Below are 15,668 nucleotides of genomic sequence, written 5' to 3' on the forward strand. Positions count from 1 at the left end.
GCGTTTGATATGCAAATTGGAGGGTGTAATGGTGCACTGAGCTCTTGTCCACACCAAAATGCAATGAAGCATTCTCATTTGCATTTAAAATAAAAGTTGATTTCTCTGCCATTACAAAGTACACTGCTGGTATGAGTTTTATAGGGATCTCCTATATAAATATTTACTGTAACTAGTTTAATTTGCATTTTGGAGCTGAAAGATTCTTTTAAGGAAGGATTTCACCTGACAACCAGCAGTGTCAACAAGTTAGAGGAGGGAGACACCTAGTGGCCAGCACTTTGGGATATTTTTTTACAGGGGTAAGACATTTTCTGTACATAGATTGATTTGCAAATTTGCTATTTTGTGCAGTGGAAATAAGTTTACTGAAACGACAGTGACAATTACCGTATTTGGGAGGAAAATGGTGGGTTCGTCTTATGGTCCGAACGTAGCTTACCGGATAGTTGCGGTGAAGCGGGATCGCAGGGCCCTCTGTTCCCTCCCTCATTTAGGAACATGGCGATAGCAGCAGCAGAAGAGGTGAGATGCTGCGGGGCTGGTGTCTGGCTGTCAGCAGTGAGGCAGAGTGGCATGCGCTGCTTTCCAGTGGCCACAGCCATCTTCCTGAAGCAGAGACCTATAGGAAAATGGCGGCCCGAGCCAGCGCATGTGCAGACTGGGAGCTCGGGCAGTCATTTTCCTGTAGATCATAGCTTCAGGAAGATGGCCGTGGCCACCGGAAAGGCAGCGCACGCAGTTCACAGCACGACACCGGCCCCCAGCCAGGCACCTCACCTCTTCTGCTGCAGCCGCTGGGTTCCTGAGGGAGGGAGGGAGGGAGGGAACGGAGGGCCCTGCAATACTGCTCCACCACTGCAACTCACCGCTGATGGAGCACCGCCTTCTTGCATCCAGGGTCCGCAGCATTCCTCCACTTCCAACGGCTTCCTGAAGGACCCTGCCTCCTGTGACCCTCGCTCCACCGCCCCCCAGGTAAGATACCTATTCAGACTATAAGACAGATCCCCATCTTATAAAAAATATTTTTTTACTATTTTCCACCCCAAAATTTGGGGTGCGTCTTATAGTCTGAAAAATATGGTAAATGATAATCATGATTTCTTGTACGTGCCAGTGTATGAAAACCTGTCAAAACTTAAGGGAATTTGTCAGCAGGTTTTGTCATGTAATCAGGAAGAAGCATGTTGGGGGGGGGGGGGGGAGCAGAGAGCCCGATTCCAGTGACGTGTCACTTACTGGAATACTTGGTGCAGTTTTGATAGAATCTGTCTGTCTGCTGTAGTTGTAGTAGTGGTCAGAATGTTGAGCGGTTTATAACCCCGTCAAGATCACTGATTGAGCATGGTCAGCATCCTGCCAGTGTACACAGGAAGCTACCTATCAGTGGTGGGGCAAGGTTACACAGATCAGCCTGACTGGTTTGCACCAGACAGCTATGCCTCTAATTAATCTCCTGCTGATAAGTTACTGATTGTAATGAAACTACAGCAAGCTTTTGAGCAAGTGACACATCGCTGGAATCAAGATCCCTTCCTCTACGTCATGCTGCTTTCAAATAACATAGCAAAAACCTGATGACAGATTCCCTTTTAGGCTACATTCCAATGATAAGCTTTTATCGCTGAGCGTTTCCAGTCAAAAACGCAGCGTCTTACAGTTCAGCAAAGTGGATGGGGTTTCTAGAAATCTCATGGCGACTGTGCTTCTTATTTAAGCTGCATAAACTCACCTGCATTTTTCAAATCCGCAATATCAATTCATATTGTGGGTACGAGTTTTATGTGCAGATTTTCCCCATAGATTTACATTAGATGCGGAAAATCCACAGGTAAAAAACGCACAGGCGTTTTTTAGTGCTTTTCTGTGGCGGAAACGCATTAAAAACACATGTAATCCACACCTATGTCAATTAAGTTCAGTGAAATCAAAATACCAGAAAGTTTCAAAAACATGCCAGCTTTCATTTTAAGAAAAACACACCACAGACAAAAAAACACAGCATCAAACATGCGATAAAAACGCAAGTCACCTAGTTTAAAGGATATGTGCAGAAATGGTGCAACATCAAAAACTGATCGTGGGAACGTAGCCTAAAGGAACCAGGTTTTTGCTATGTAATTTGAGAGCAGAATGATGTATGGGACAGACAGCCCGATTCCAGCGATGTGTCACTCACTGAGCATCTTGATGTCATGTTGATACAATCAGTGTTTTCTCTGCTGCAGATCTACCAGTTCTCTGAATGTCAGAGCTCTGTATAATTAATCCCCCACCCCCCATATCACTGATTAGCAGCTTGCTGTGTACACCCTGCAAAGGCAGAAAGCTGTTAACCCCTTCACCACCTTTGACGTATCTATAAGTCATGGTCATAGGGGTTCGGTACCTTTGACGTATATGGCGGAGCGGTGCCTGAGTAATCGCCGCTGGGAGTTCAGCTTACGTGATAGCCGAGCTCCGACTGTCACTGCCAGGAGCAGGCCCACAACACCCCAAGCTGTTTAACCATGAGGACAAATACTGGCCAAATACTCAACGTATGAATGTGGCCTAATACTAACAGGTATAATGCATTGCAATGCATTCTATCAGTGATCAAAGTAATAAAACTCAAACTCCCATAGAGGAACTAAGTAAAAAAATTAAAAAAAAAAAAACAAAAGTTAAAAATTGTAAAAATATGTAAAAAAAAGAAATTATACTAATAAAAGGTATATTTATGTAAAAACAACAACAAAAAAAGTACATATTCGGTATCGCCGCAACCGGAACGACCCGCCCTATAAAACTGTCACACTAGTTAAACTCCTTCAGTGAATACCATAAATAAAATAAAAGTGGCAAAAAAACTATGCATTTTTATCATACTGCCAAACAAAAAGTGGAATAAAAAGTGATCAAAAAAATCAAATGGAAATAAAAAGAGTATCACTGAAAAAGTCATCTTGTCCTGAAAAAATAAGCCACCAAACAGCTCCATCAGTGGAGAAATAAACAAGCTATGGCTCTGAGAATATAGCGATGCAAAAACAATTCTATTTTTTCTATAAAATAGATTTTAGTGTGTAAAAGCGCCAAAACATTAAAAAAAAATAATATAAATGTGGTATTGTTGTAAATGTACTGACCCGAAGAATAAAGCGGTCATCAAATTTTACCATATGGTGAATGACAAAGAAAAAAACAAAAAAACAATTCTTGAATTGCTGGTTTTTGTTCATTCTGCCTCCCAAATAAATCGGAGAAGAAAGCGATTAAAAAAATGTTCTGTGCTCAAAAATGTTACCAATAAAAACGTCAGCTCGTTGCACAAAAAACAACATGACTGTTTGCAGAAATATCGATGCGGCAAAAAATACATTTATTAGTGTGTGACAGAAGCCAAACAATCGCACCGGCCCGAAGAATAAAGTCGCCTAATCACTTAAACCTTATTTTATTATTTAAATATTTAATATTGCTTCTTTTACTTTACTATTAAACATATGATTAGGATGAGACAGTATTTAGTAAAATCACACTTCTACTATATAATTGTCTTATCCCGTCTGTCTGCCAATCAGCGATGCGGCATTTCTGAAAAACATGGCAGCCGTTAGCGGCTCATGTGTGGCACGGAGGTCAGCGGCGATGCAGCCGGGAGATGCAGCCGGCTACTCGCAGCTTAAGTCCCCCGACCGCAGGCGCTGCTGACCTACATGCGGCTATCGTCGGGAGATCAGCGGCTACGGCCGCTTATCTCCCGAGGACAAGTGGGACGCCCCTCCCCTCCCTCCCCCCACTCGATCAGGACCCTGACACCATACTTACCCCTCCCCTCTCGATGAGGACCCCGGCACCGGCGTCATACTTACCCCTCCCCGTGCCTCCGCAGCAGCTCCTGTGTCTTCCACTGCAGCTCTGTGACGTCTCAGGTCAGAGGGCGCGGTGCCGTCTTTACACCGCGCTCTCTCCTGACCGGTCACAGCGCACAGCGTGAACATGCCGGCTACGCTGGAGTCCAGGGAAGCAGTGAGGTGAGTATTGGATTTTTTTTTTTGTATGGGGCCATAGGGGACGTGCATGGGGCACTATGGGGGGATGGATATACAGGGGATATGACTTCCTGCATGGGGCATTCTATACGGGGGATGTGACTTCCTGCATGGGGCATTCTATACGGGGGATGTGACTTCCTGCATGGGGCATTCTATGCGGGGGATGTGACATCCTGCATGGGGCATTCTATGCGGGGGATGTGACATCCTGCATGGGGCATTATATGCGGGGTATGTGACATCCTGCATGGGGCATTCTATGCGGGGTATGTGACATCCTGCATGGGGCATTCTATGCGGGGGATGTGACATCCTGCATGGGGCATTATATGCGGGGTATGTGACATCCTGCATGGGGCATTATATGCGGGGTATGTGACATCCTGCATGGGGCATTATATACGGGGGATGTGACTTCCTGCATGGGGCATTATATGCGGGGGATGTGACATCCTGCATGGGGCATTATATGCGGGGGATGTGACATCCTGCATGGGGCATTATATACGGGGGATGTGACATCCTGCATGGGGCATTATATACGGGGGATGTGACTTCCTGCATGGGGCATTATATGCGGGGGATGTGACTTCCTGCATGGGGCATTATATGCGGGGGATGTGACTTCCTGCATGGGGCATTATAAAGGAGGGTCGGGAGACATATGCTAGAATACCCGATGCGTTAGAATCGGGCCACCATCTAGTAAAAATATAATCCCAAGGAGAGCCCAACTTGAATTCTTGTATAAATGTAACCAAGAACTCAAGTAACTCCTGCCTTTTTTGAAAATATTATAACATTGTTTTTTCAAAATGGAGCATCAAAATTTTGAATTTGACTCCTCAAAAACAAAATATCAACGAACATAATCTTGTGACATATCAAATAAAAGCCTGTACTGTTCTAAACAAAAGGGTGCCTCTCCCATCTCTTTATTTTATTTCTAACCCGAGATATGATAAAAAATGTAACATCATACATGCCCAAAAATTCAGACATTTCCAAAACTTTAGAAATATATAAAAAAACTAATGAACACAAAACTGCAAAACCTCTTAACTCCCGAAGGCTGTTTGCACGTTAATGACCAGGCCAATTTTTACAATTCTGACCACTGTCACTTTATGAGGTAATTACTCTGGAACGCTTCAACAGATCCCCCTGATTCTCAGATTGTTTTTTCGTGACATATTGTACTTCATGATACTGGTAAAATTTCTTCGATATTAGTTGTGTCTCTTTGCAAAATTTTCAACAAATTCCCAATTTTTTTCACAATTTTCAAACTTTGAACTTTCATGCCCTTAAATCAGAGAGATATATCACACAAAATAGTTCATAAATAACATTTCCCACATGTCTACTTCAGCACAATGTTGGAACCAAAACTTTTTTTTCGTTAGGAAGTTATAAGGGTTAAAAGTTGACCAGTGATTTCTCATTTTTCCAACAAAATTTACAAAACCATTTTTTTTTAGGGACCACATCACATTTGAAGTGACTTTGAGGGGTCTCTATGACAAAAAATACCCCAAAGTGACACCATTCTAAACTGCATCCCTTAAGGTGCTAAAAACCACATTCAAGAAGCTTATTAACCCTTCACATGCTTCACAGGAACTGAAGCAATGTGGAAGGAAAAAATGAACACTTCACTTTTTTCACAAAATGTATACTTTAGACCCAATTTTTTTTTATTTTCGCAGGGGTAACAAGAGAAAATGGACCACAATTTTTATTTTGTGTAATTTCTCCTGAGCACACCAACACCCCATGTGTGGGGGAAAACCACTGTTTGGGCGCACGGCAGGGTTCGGAAGGGAAGGAGCGCCATTAGACTTTTTGAATGTAAAACTTACTTAAATAATTAGCGGACGCCATGTTGCGTTTGGAGAGCCCCTGATGTGCCTAAACAGTGGAAACCCCCCATAAGTGACCCCATTTTATTGTTGCAAAGACTAGTTTTTGCAATCATTTTTCCATATTTCCGCCGACAGTCATGTGAGGGCTTGTTTCTTGCAGGACAAGTTGATGTTTTTATTGGTACCATTTTTGGCCAAATGACATTTTTTGATCACTTTCTATTCTGATTTTTGTGAGGCAGAATAAACAAAAACCAACAATTCAGGATTTCTTTTTTTTATGTTGTTCCGCGTGTGGTAAAATTGATAAGGTAGCTTTATTCTTCGGGTCAGTACGTTTACAGCGGTACCACATTTATATCTTTTTCTGTTTTGGCACTTTTACACAAAAACTATTTTATAGAAAAAATACATTTTTTTGCATCACTTTATTCTGAGAGCTATAACTTTTTTATTTTTCAGCTGATGGAGCTGTATGGCAGCTTGTTTTTGCGGGACAGGATGACGTTTTCAGCGGTACCATTTTTATTTACATTTGTCTTTTTGATCGTGTTCTAGTCCATTTTTTGTTTAGCAGTATGATAAAGCATAGTTTTTTTCTTCGTTTTTTATTTAATTTTTTTACCGTGTTAACTAAAGGGGTTAACAAATGGGACAGGTTTATAGGTCAGGTCGTTCCGGACGTGGCACTACCAAACATGTGTATTGTTATTAATTTATTTTTTCATAATAATATATATTTATGGGTAGAGTATATTTTTATTTTTTTGGATTATTTTTTCAATATTTTTCCACTTTCACACTTTGTCCCACTATGGGACTTTCATTTTTTGCAGGCTGATCGCTAGCATAGCATAGCGATGCAGGAGCATCCCTGTGCTATGCAGGCTGTTAGATAGATGATACACTGCGCATGAGCTATCCAACTTCCTAATGCCGTCATGACGACATCGGGTCACCATGGCAACGATCGGGACCCCGCACTGACAGAGCGGGGTCTCCGATGCAAGGTAAGAGGGGTTATTTTCCTCTCCTTGCTCCCGGAATGATGCAATCGACTTCGATCACAACAACATTTCGGGGGTTAACGTACCGGGAGCGGTGCGGGACCGCTCCTGGCACATAGTACCGGGTGTTAGCTGTCAGAATCAGCTGACACCTGGCAGCGATCGAGCCCGCACAGCCTCTGTGCGGGCACATTCACATTGTCGTAATAGTACATACCTGGTCCATAAGGCCCAGGGCACAGGGACGTACTATTACTGACATTGTCAGAAATGGGTTAAAAAGAAAAAAAATTTGGATCACTTGACATTGAATAACCCAATAGTCTTATCGCCTGTGTGCAGCAGAAATGCTCACTGACTATGAGCGCCGACCGATACTCAGCCTCCTGGTAATGAAAACCGCAGGGGTTGTCATGCCAACCCATCATCGACCCGTGGTCATGTGACATGGGGGCCGATGGGCGGAACTTATGATGTCCTTCCGCCACGGCCATGTTAAATGCCGCTGTCAGAGATTGACAGCAGCATTTAACATGTTAACAACCACAGTTGGATTGCGATTCCACCCACAGCTGTTAGGGGCAGATGACAGCTTATCAAATCAGCTAAGTCAAGTCTCCAGAAAGGTGCAGGCTCATCGCTGGAGCCCATACCAAAGGGAGAGACCCGACATGTGCCGAACATGTACGGCACATGTTGGAAAGGGGTTAATATAGCGTTTGTGTGTAGACTGTTCTCCACTCAAAATACGTTTCTGTGAACGTAGCCTTAATCTGATACTACAAAGCACGTCTGCATTAGGTTACCTTAATTCAGGAAGTTCTTCAATGAACCCTGATTCACATATTGGGCAGGTATACTCCTGCAAGAAACAAGGAAAACAATGAAGCAATGTACATACATAATAATGTCACCATTACAAAAACTGTATAATTTGTGAGGTCATAGTATTACTAATACATATAAACTGGGTTCATTTATGGACATGTTTACAGTAGATATGAGTTCATCTAGTGCTAATAGAAAGAAAGAAAGAAATGTTTTGTTTGATTGGTTATTTCATACACTCCCAGTGTTCTTCTGAGATCTGTTATGATCTTAGGCCAAGTTCACATTTTCCTTGGTGACAGTACCATTTTGTCTATTCTGGTTTAAGGACAGAAATGGAATCCATGCCCAAAGCAGACCAGTTTGTTAACTGATGCAAAAGGAAGCAGAAGAATCCAATTGATTATAATGGAGCTGATTTGGTTTACGTTTGGGGACAGTTCTTTAGAACGGAAGAAAATGTTCTGAATGATGTGATCTCTCTTCCTTCATAAAAATGGACATATAATGGAAAATAGGCACACCTCATGACAATCAATGGGGCCCACATGTCTCTGTTTACAAGTTAGCAAAAGGCTTCATTTGGAACATTCAGTGTGTGTGTGTCTTTTTTAAGAATAGACAAGCTGGAGTCCCAGACATGTGAGCAGAAAATTAGAGTTTCCTCTGTGCTGTTAAAATACTGCATAGTAACCATTAAAAAGGTATTCCAGGATATCGCCATACAATAACCCACACATGCAGCATGTTGTATTAATCTCATTTATATTAGTTTCAGATTTTGGCCTACAATACCAGACACCGCAGCGCAGCCAATCCAGTCAGGAAATATAGCACTGTTCATCCTGAGCCCCCAGGTTTACATCCAGTGACAAAACTACAGCAAGATATAAAGGCAGAAATATGGAGGCAAAGGGAAATTTTGTGCATCCACGGTATGGTGAATGGGGGGTGACAACACCTATGGGCTGCTGCTAGCTGTGGTTGTTCAAAACCAAAGATACATTTCATACTAAATGTCTATTTAATTCAATGATCTAACTACTTTTCTAATGTACTAAAATTAAAAATTCCCTACTGTTCCCTCTCTATTCAAAACATGCACTGGAGATTCTCAAAAGAGGACATCATCAGGGGGCTGGCGCAGTGGTCACTTCCCTCGCTGCTGTCACCACCATGAAATGAAGCATAATGAGGGACGTCCATTTCAGGGGCTGGGCTAGTCCCTGTTCTACTGAGCATGTGCCAGTTCAGACATGCTCAGAATGTGCACATTGCTCACTGCGTTATAGTACTGACCGTGTGCTCTCTTGCTGGCTCATTACTTCTCTACAGACCTGACGAGGAAGCACACTTTCACTGCATATTCAAAAGGAATATAAAGCATGCATCAAAATTGACAACTGACACATGCTCTGTAGAGCAACAACTAGCCCAGCCCCTGAAGCAGACTTCACCGATGACACTTGTTTCAAAGTGGTGACAGCAACTGGGGCAGGTAGGAAGCACCAACCCCCTGATGACGCCTTGTTTTAGAATCCCTAGTGCATGCATATAGCATATAAGTCACTTTAAAGAAACATCTGATGAATTTAAAAAAAAAAAGTTAGTGTAGAGATGCATCCTTGGGCTGCAGATACAGTTGAAAACAACCAGGCTCGGTCAGGACCTCCAGAGGATTCGGTGGGCCAGGAGTCCGAAGGACCCACTTCTTCATCTCTGATTGTACTATGTGGACTCACTGCTCTGCAAGTGCAGGAGAGGAGGCTCCGCCGACCAGCTCAGGCCTTCAGTAGAGCAGAGGTGCTGCAGTGCTTTCAACATGGTCCCTGCTCTGTAGCTTACTGCTCCACTCTCCCCCTCCTGCCTTCAGCCAAGAGCGCTCTGCAGTCAGGCCCTGGCGGATGAGAAGCTGCACCCGAGAGAAATGCATCATGTGCAGAGAGAGTAAGTGTGTGTGTGTGTGTGTGTGTGTGTGTGTGTGTGTGTGTGTGTGTGTGTGTGTATATCTATCTATCTATCTATCTATCTATCTATATATATTGCATGTCTAATATGTTTCTGTGTGTCATGTCTATGTATCTGTGTACATATGTGTATGTGATGCCCATGTATTTAGTACATACATATATTCACATATGGTCACATGCGGCATTTCAGCTCCTTTACAAATTTGAGAAAGCCCCCGTGTGGTGGGGCTGAAGTGCCACATGTGATCATATAGGTTTATAAATACATTTAAAGTAAACCTGATACAGTTGTGCTCAAAAGTTTACATACCCCGGCAGAATTTTTCCTTTCTTGGCCTTGTTTCAGAGAATATGAATGATAAAAACTTTTTTTTTCCTCCACTCATGGTTATTGGTTGGGTGAAGCCATTTATTGTCAAACTACTGTGTTTTCGCTTTTTAAATCTTAATGACAACCAAAAACATCCAAATGACCCTGATCAAAAGTTCACATCCCCTGGTGATTTTTGCCTGATAACATGCACAGAATTTGACACAACTAGGTTTTAATGGTTACTAAAATTAACATCCTCACCTGTGACCAGTTTGCTTGTAATCAGTGTGTGTACATAAAAGCTGAGTGAGTTTCTGGGATCCAGACTCTTGCATCTTTCATCCAGCCACTGACGTTTCTGGATTGTGAGTCACGGGGAAAGCAAAAGAATTGTCAACGAATCTATTGGAAAAGGTAGTTGAACTGTAGAACAGGAAAGGGATACAAAAATATATCCAAGGAATTGATAATACCAGTCAGCAGCGTTCAAACTGTGATTAACAAATGGAAAATCAGGGGCTCTGTAAAAACCAAACCACGGTTAGGTAGACCAACAAAAATTACGGCCACAACTGCCAGGAAAATTGTTCGGGATGCAAAGAAAAACCCACAAATAACATCAGCTGAAATTCAGGACTCTCTGAAAAATAGCGGTGTGGCTGTTTCAAGATGCACAATAAGGAGGCACTTGAAGAAAAATGGGCAGCATGGTTGAGTCACCAGAAGAAAGCCATTACTGCACAGATGCCACAAAGCATCTCGCCTACAATACGCCAAACAGCACAGAGACAAGCCTCACAACTTCTGGAACAAGGTAATTTGGAGTGATGAGACCAAAATTGTACTTTTTTGCCACAACCATAAATGTTACATTTGGAGAGAGGTCAAGGCCTATGATGAAAGGAACACCATTCCTACAGTAAAGCACGGAGGTGGATCGCTGATGTTTTGGGATGTGTGAGCTATGAAGGCACAGGAAACTTGGTAAAAGTTGAAGGAAAGATGAATGCAGCACGTTATCAGCAAATACTGGAGGCAAATTTGCACTCATCAGCCCGGAAGCTGCGGATGGGACGTACTTGGACGTTCCAACATGACAACGATCCAAAACACAAGGCCAAGTCGACCTGTCATTGGCTACAGCAGAACAAAGTGAAGGTTCTGGAGTGGCCATCTCAGTCTCCTGATCTCAATATCATTGAGCCACTCTGGGGAGATCTCAAGCGTGCAGTTCATGCTAGACAGCCCAGAAATTTACAGGAACTGGAGGCTTTTTCCCCAAGAAGAATGGGCAGCTTCACCATCTGAGAAAATAAAGAACCTCATCCACAACTACCACAAAAGACTTCAAGCTGTCACTGATGTTAGAGGGGGCAATACACGGTATTAAGAACTGGGGTATGTGAAATTTTGATCAGGGTTACTTAGTTGTTTTTGGTTGTCATTAAGATTTAAAAAGAGAACACAGTAGTTTGACAATAAATGGCTTCACCCAACTAATAACCATGACTGGAGAAAAAGTTTTTGTTATCATTCATTCTGAAACAAGGCCAAGAAAGGAAAAATTCTGCCGGGGTTTGTAAACTTAGGTAAACTTTTGAGCACAACTGTACATACGGCCAAACTGTGGGCCCCATGTATCCGGCACTGACTGCAGTGTCCCATCCAGGAATGTTTGACTCTGAAATGCTGCAGCATTTCAGAGAAAAATATACTTTATTAGCACACAGTGAGCAGCACCGTAGGCTCTTCGTACAGGCTGGCTTCTCAACTCTGCTGACAGTGACTGACCGCTCTATGCCTAAGGCCGGTCCTGATATTTCTGGTACTGTGCTGAGCTCAGTGAGTGACAGGACACCGCTGATGAGATCAGCACAGTACAGGGGCCCACTTGCTGCAGTGAGTCATTCTCTGCTCCTCAGCGTGTGCGGTCAGTTGGATTACAGCGCGGGACACTTATTTAATCGTTGGACCGGTGAGTAGAATGATTTTTTTATTTTATTATTTTTGCAGTTAGACACCGCAGCAGAATACTACTCTCAACATTGTTCCCTATTGGTGCTGATCGCAACGCAAGCAGGGGACAATGATGAGATTCTTTCAGCACCCGGAGCTTGGGAGCAGCAGTAACTTTAACACGGATTCCCAGGCGCCAGTATGTGTGATCCTCATGCGGCACACGGGTACCAGTACATGTCACAAGGATGACACATGGATGTCATCAGCATGGGACGTTTTGCGGGCCGTGCACCGGGTAAAAAACGGACATGTCAGCGTGTTTTACACACAGACACACGGTCCATGGAATCACACGGACATGTGCACAAACCCATTCATTTGAACGGGTCTACGTGTGTCAGTGTCTCCGGTACGTGTGAAAACGGACACTACATGTACTGGAAACAAGGACCTGTGAAAGAGCCCTAATTGCGCATATAATGCAGAGACCTGCCAGTCACTTGTAGCCTGCGGGAGAAGCCACCAGGGACACCTCTGTCTGACCAGTTTCCCATGTGGATCTTTCCCTGGCGGTCTCTAAAATATGTTTTCTCTGAAATGCCGCAGCGTTTTAGAGTCCAACATCCCTGGCTGAGATATTGCAGTCAGTGCTGGATACATGGGCCTGTGGATCATGGGTATCAGCTGTCAGGTTCCCTTTAACCCCTTCATGACATAAAAATACATCATATGTCTCGCTGAGCATTGTAGTCACTACCTGTTGCCTGTGAATAGCAGGAACTTTACTGCTATTCACAGTCGCTGGAGCAAGATTTGGGAAACTGACTACGTCAGCTCTGGGAACATTTTTACAAATTGGTGAACGAGGACTGTCTCTTATGTTTATTTCTGTCTTTTTATATGTTTTTCACGTACTCTTTTCTGGACTAATTAAGATTCGGTGGACCTGCAAGGGATTTTTTTTTTTTAATAAATTGGTCAACGAGTGATAGTGGGGGGGGGGTGTCTTTATTCAAATGTCCATTACTTACCCCTGGGCTTGATGCCAGCTGTGTTTGACAAATCACAGCTATCATCAACCTCAACTATCATTACCTCGAATGCCACCGCACCAGAGCAATCGGAAAGAGCCAAGCAAAGCGCCAGAATTGGTGCATCTAATGTGATGCGCCAAATCTGGGGAGACAGCAGGCTGGTATGTTTAGGCTGGGAAGGCACCAATAACCAGTGACCTGCCCAGCCTGATAATATTCTAATATTAGCTGGCTATCAAAAATAGGGGGGACTCCACGTCATTTTTTGAAATTAACTATCTGCAGTGAGACCAGGAGAGCAGCCATTGCACATCACACTGGTAATGCCACCTTTTATTTATAATAAGCTCTGGAGGCAGATTCTCATGCAGATCAGGGCTATGGGCCGGACACTGAACACTATATATATATATCATGGATATCTCTGGAATAAGACATGGGATCACAGATATCAAGGTATCACTTTATTCAATCCTATGACCTGCATGCCCATATAGACGGCCGGTGGGGGGGCTGACGCCAGTCTTTAGTTCATGAATTCTGAACGTCTCATCAGTCAGTCAGACCCCACCGAAATAATTAGGGATTGCTTGTGAGACTGGCCATAGGCTGGTGAGTGGGCTAGCAAGGATTACATTATCCACCCGTGTCCAGGGGCCACAGAGATGGCAGGAGGCCTGGGTATTTACCTCAGGACTGGAGGAGGCCGGTAGTCAGGGAAACGGGCGCCGCGGGTGGCAGCTGCTGCCTCACACACTAGAAAGGTCGCAGTAAGGAGAGGCAGCGCCATTCCTAGTCAGCCCCAGCGTGAGGCTCTGTGCTGGCAGACCCCCGGGATGGGGCAGCCGCGGCCATGCACTCTGGGCTCGGAGGCTGCGTCCTCCCCCGCACACCTGACAGGAGCCGCCGCTCGGTTCAGCTCACTGTCCTGAAGCTCTTCAGTCTTGCTGTTGCCCCGTCGTAGCCTCCCTTTCCCATCTTACCGGCAGACGAGGACTGATCTCGGACGAACAGCTATGACAGAAGTACCGCCCGGCCTCCGGTAAAGCCTCCGCCATTTTCCGCTGCTCTGGAGATGACTCACGGCTACGTCAACGCGCTGCGACTGACGGACGGCGAGCAAGAAGGGCTAAATCGCGTGGTAGAGAAAGTGCGAGATGATAAGGGTTCAATGCTGGGGCGGGGTGTGAGGGGAGGTCAAGGTCAGAGCCGGGTCTCATAAAGGGATCATGCGCCGGCGGGAGTCGTGCTACGTGGCTGTGGCAGAGAGCGGGCAGCTGAGGCGCCATGTGGGGAGCCACCCGCATCCATTTTCTGAGTAAAGATGGGGGATTGAGCCGTTTTGACCATTTCTACTCTGCTTATTGTATTTTTTCAGTCTGTAGGTTGCATTATCCGGGTGGCTGCAGCTACTTGCAGTTTATCAGACTGGCGCGAGGGGGCCACTACCTGGAGACCCCCTTATCAAATGAAGACGTAGTAAAAAGAACGAACAGACCTTACTGGTCCAAAATATGGAAATTATAATGGGTTTCTTGTGCATCTTATCCCATATAAACAAGTGTATATTATATTCCCTGTACTTGATAGGTGGGGAATGAACATGACATTTACAGTGGGTACAGAAAGTATTCAGACCCCTTTTTTTTCACTCTGTTTCATTGCAGCCATTTGGTAAACTCTAAAAAGTTCATTTTTTTCCTCATTAAAGTACACTCTGCACCCCATCTTGACTGAAAAAAAAAACAGAAGAGTAGAAATTTTTGCAAATTTATTAAAAAAGAAAAACTGAAATATCACATGGTCATAAGTATTCAGACCCTTAGCTCAGGCACTCATATTTAAGTCACATTCTGTCGATTTCCTTGTGATCCTCTTTGAGATGGTTCTACTCCTTCATTGGAGTCCAGCTGTGTTTAATTAAACTGACAGGACTTGATTTGGAAAGGCACACACCTGGCTATATAAGACCTCACAGCTCACAGTGCATGTCAGACCAAATGAAAATCATAAGCTCAAAGGAACTGCCCAAGGAGCTCAGAGACAGAATTGTGGCAAGGCACAGATCTGGCCAAGGTTACAAAAGAATTTCTGCATTACTCAAGGTTCCTAAGAGCACAGTGGCATCCATAATACTTAAATGGAAGAAGTTTAGAACCACCAGAAGTCTTCCTAGAACTGGCCGTCCAGCCAAACTGAGCAATCGTGGGAGAAGAGCCTTGGTGAGAGAGGTAAAGAAGAACCCCAAAATCACTGTGGCTGAGCTCCAGAGATGCAGTAGGGAGATGGGAGAAAGTTCCACAAAGTCAACTATCACTGCAGCCCTCCACCAGTCTGGCCTTTATGGCAGAGTGGCCCGGCGGAAGCCTCTCCTCATTGCAAGACATATGAAAGCCCATATAGAGTTTGTTCAAAAACACATGAAGGACTCCCAGACTATGAGAAATAAGATTCTCTGGTCTAATGACACGAAGATAGAAATTTTTGGTGATAATTCTAAGCGGTATGTGTGGAGAAAATCAGGCACTGTTCATCACCTGCCCAATACAATCCCAACAGTGAAACATGGTGGTGGCAGCATCATGCTATGGGGGTAGTTTCAGCTGCAGGGACAGGACGACTGGTTGCAATTGAAGGAAACATGAATGC

At 44.1% G+C, this 15,668-nt stretch overlaps 1 protein-coding gene across 1 annotated transcript in view; it reads right to left on the reverse strand.

The window, feature by feature from the left end:
* RNF126 (ring finger protein 126) overlaps window positions 1-14,155 on the reverse strand; it is a 50,656-nt gene extending 36,501 nt beyond the window's left edge. Inside the window, exons 1-2 of the mRNA XM_073655114.1 lie at window positions 14,003-14,155; window positions 7,722-7,777 (exon numbers count right to left, since the gene is read on the reverse strand). Coding sequence (XP_073511215.1) covers window positions 7,722-7,777; window positions 14,003-14,077 — 131 coding nt within the window. The 5' untranslated portion in view covers window positions 14,078-14,155. The remainder of the gene's footprint in view (window positions 1-7,721; window positions 7,778-14,002) is intronic.
* Window positions 14,156-15,668: the final 1,513 nt, after the last annotated feature.

This window comes from Phyllobates terribilis, unplaced genomic scaffold, assembly GCF_046119375.1.
Source record: "Phyllobates terribilis strain yellow unplaced genomic scaffold, ASM4611937v1 Scaffold_1__5_contigs__length_1240528914, whole genome shotgun sequence".
In the NCBI taxonomy this organism is placed as follows: Eukaryota; Metazoa; Chordata; class Amphibia; order Anura; family Dendrobatidae; genus Phyllobates; species Phyllobates terribilis.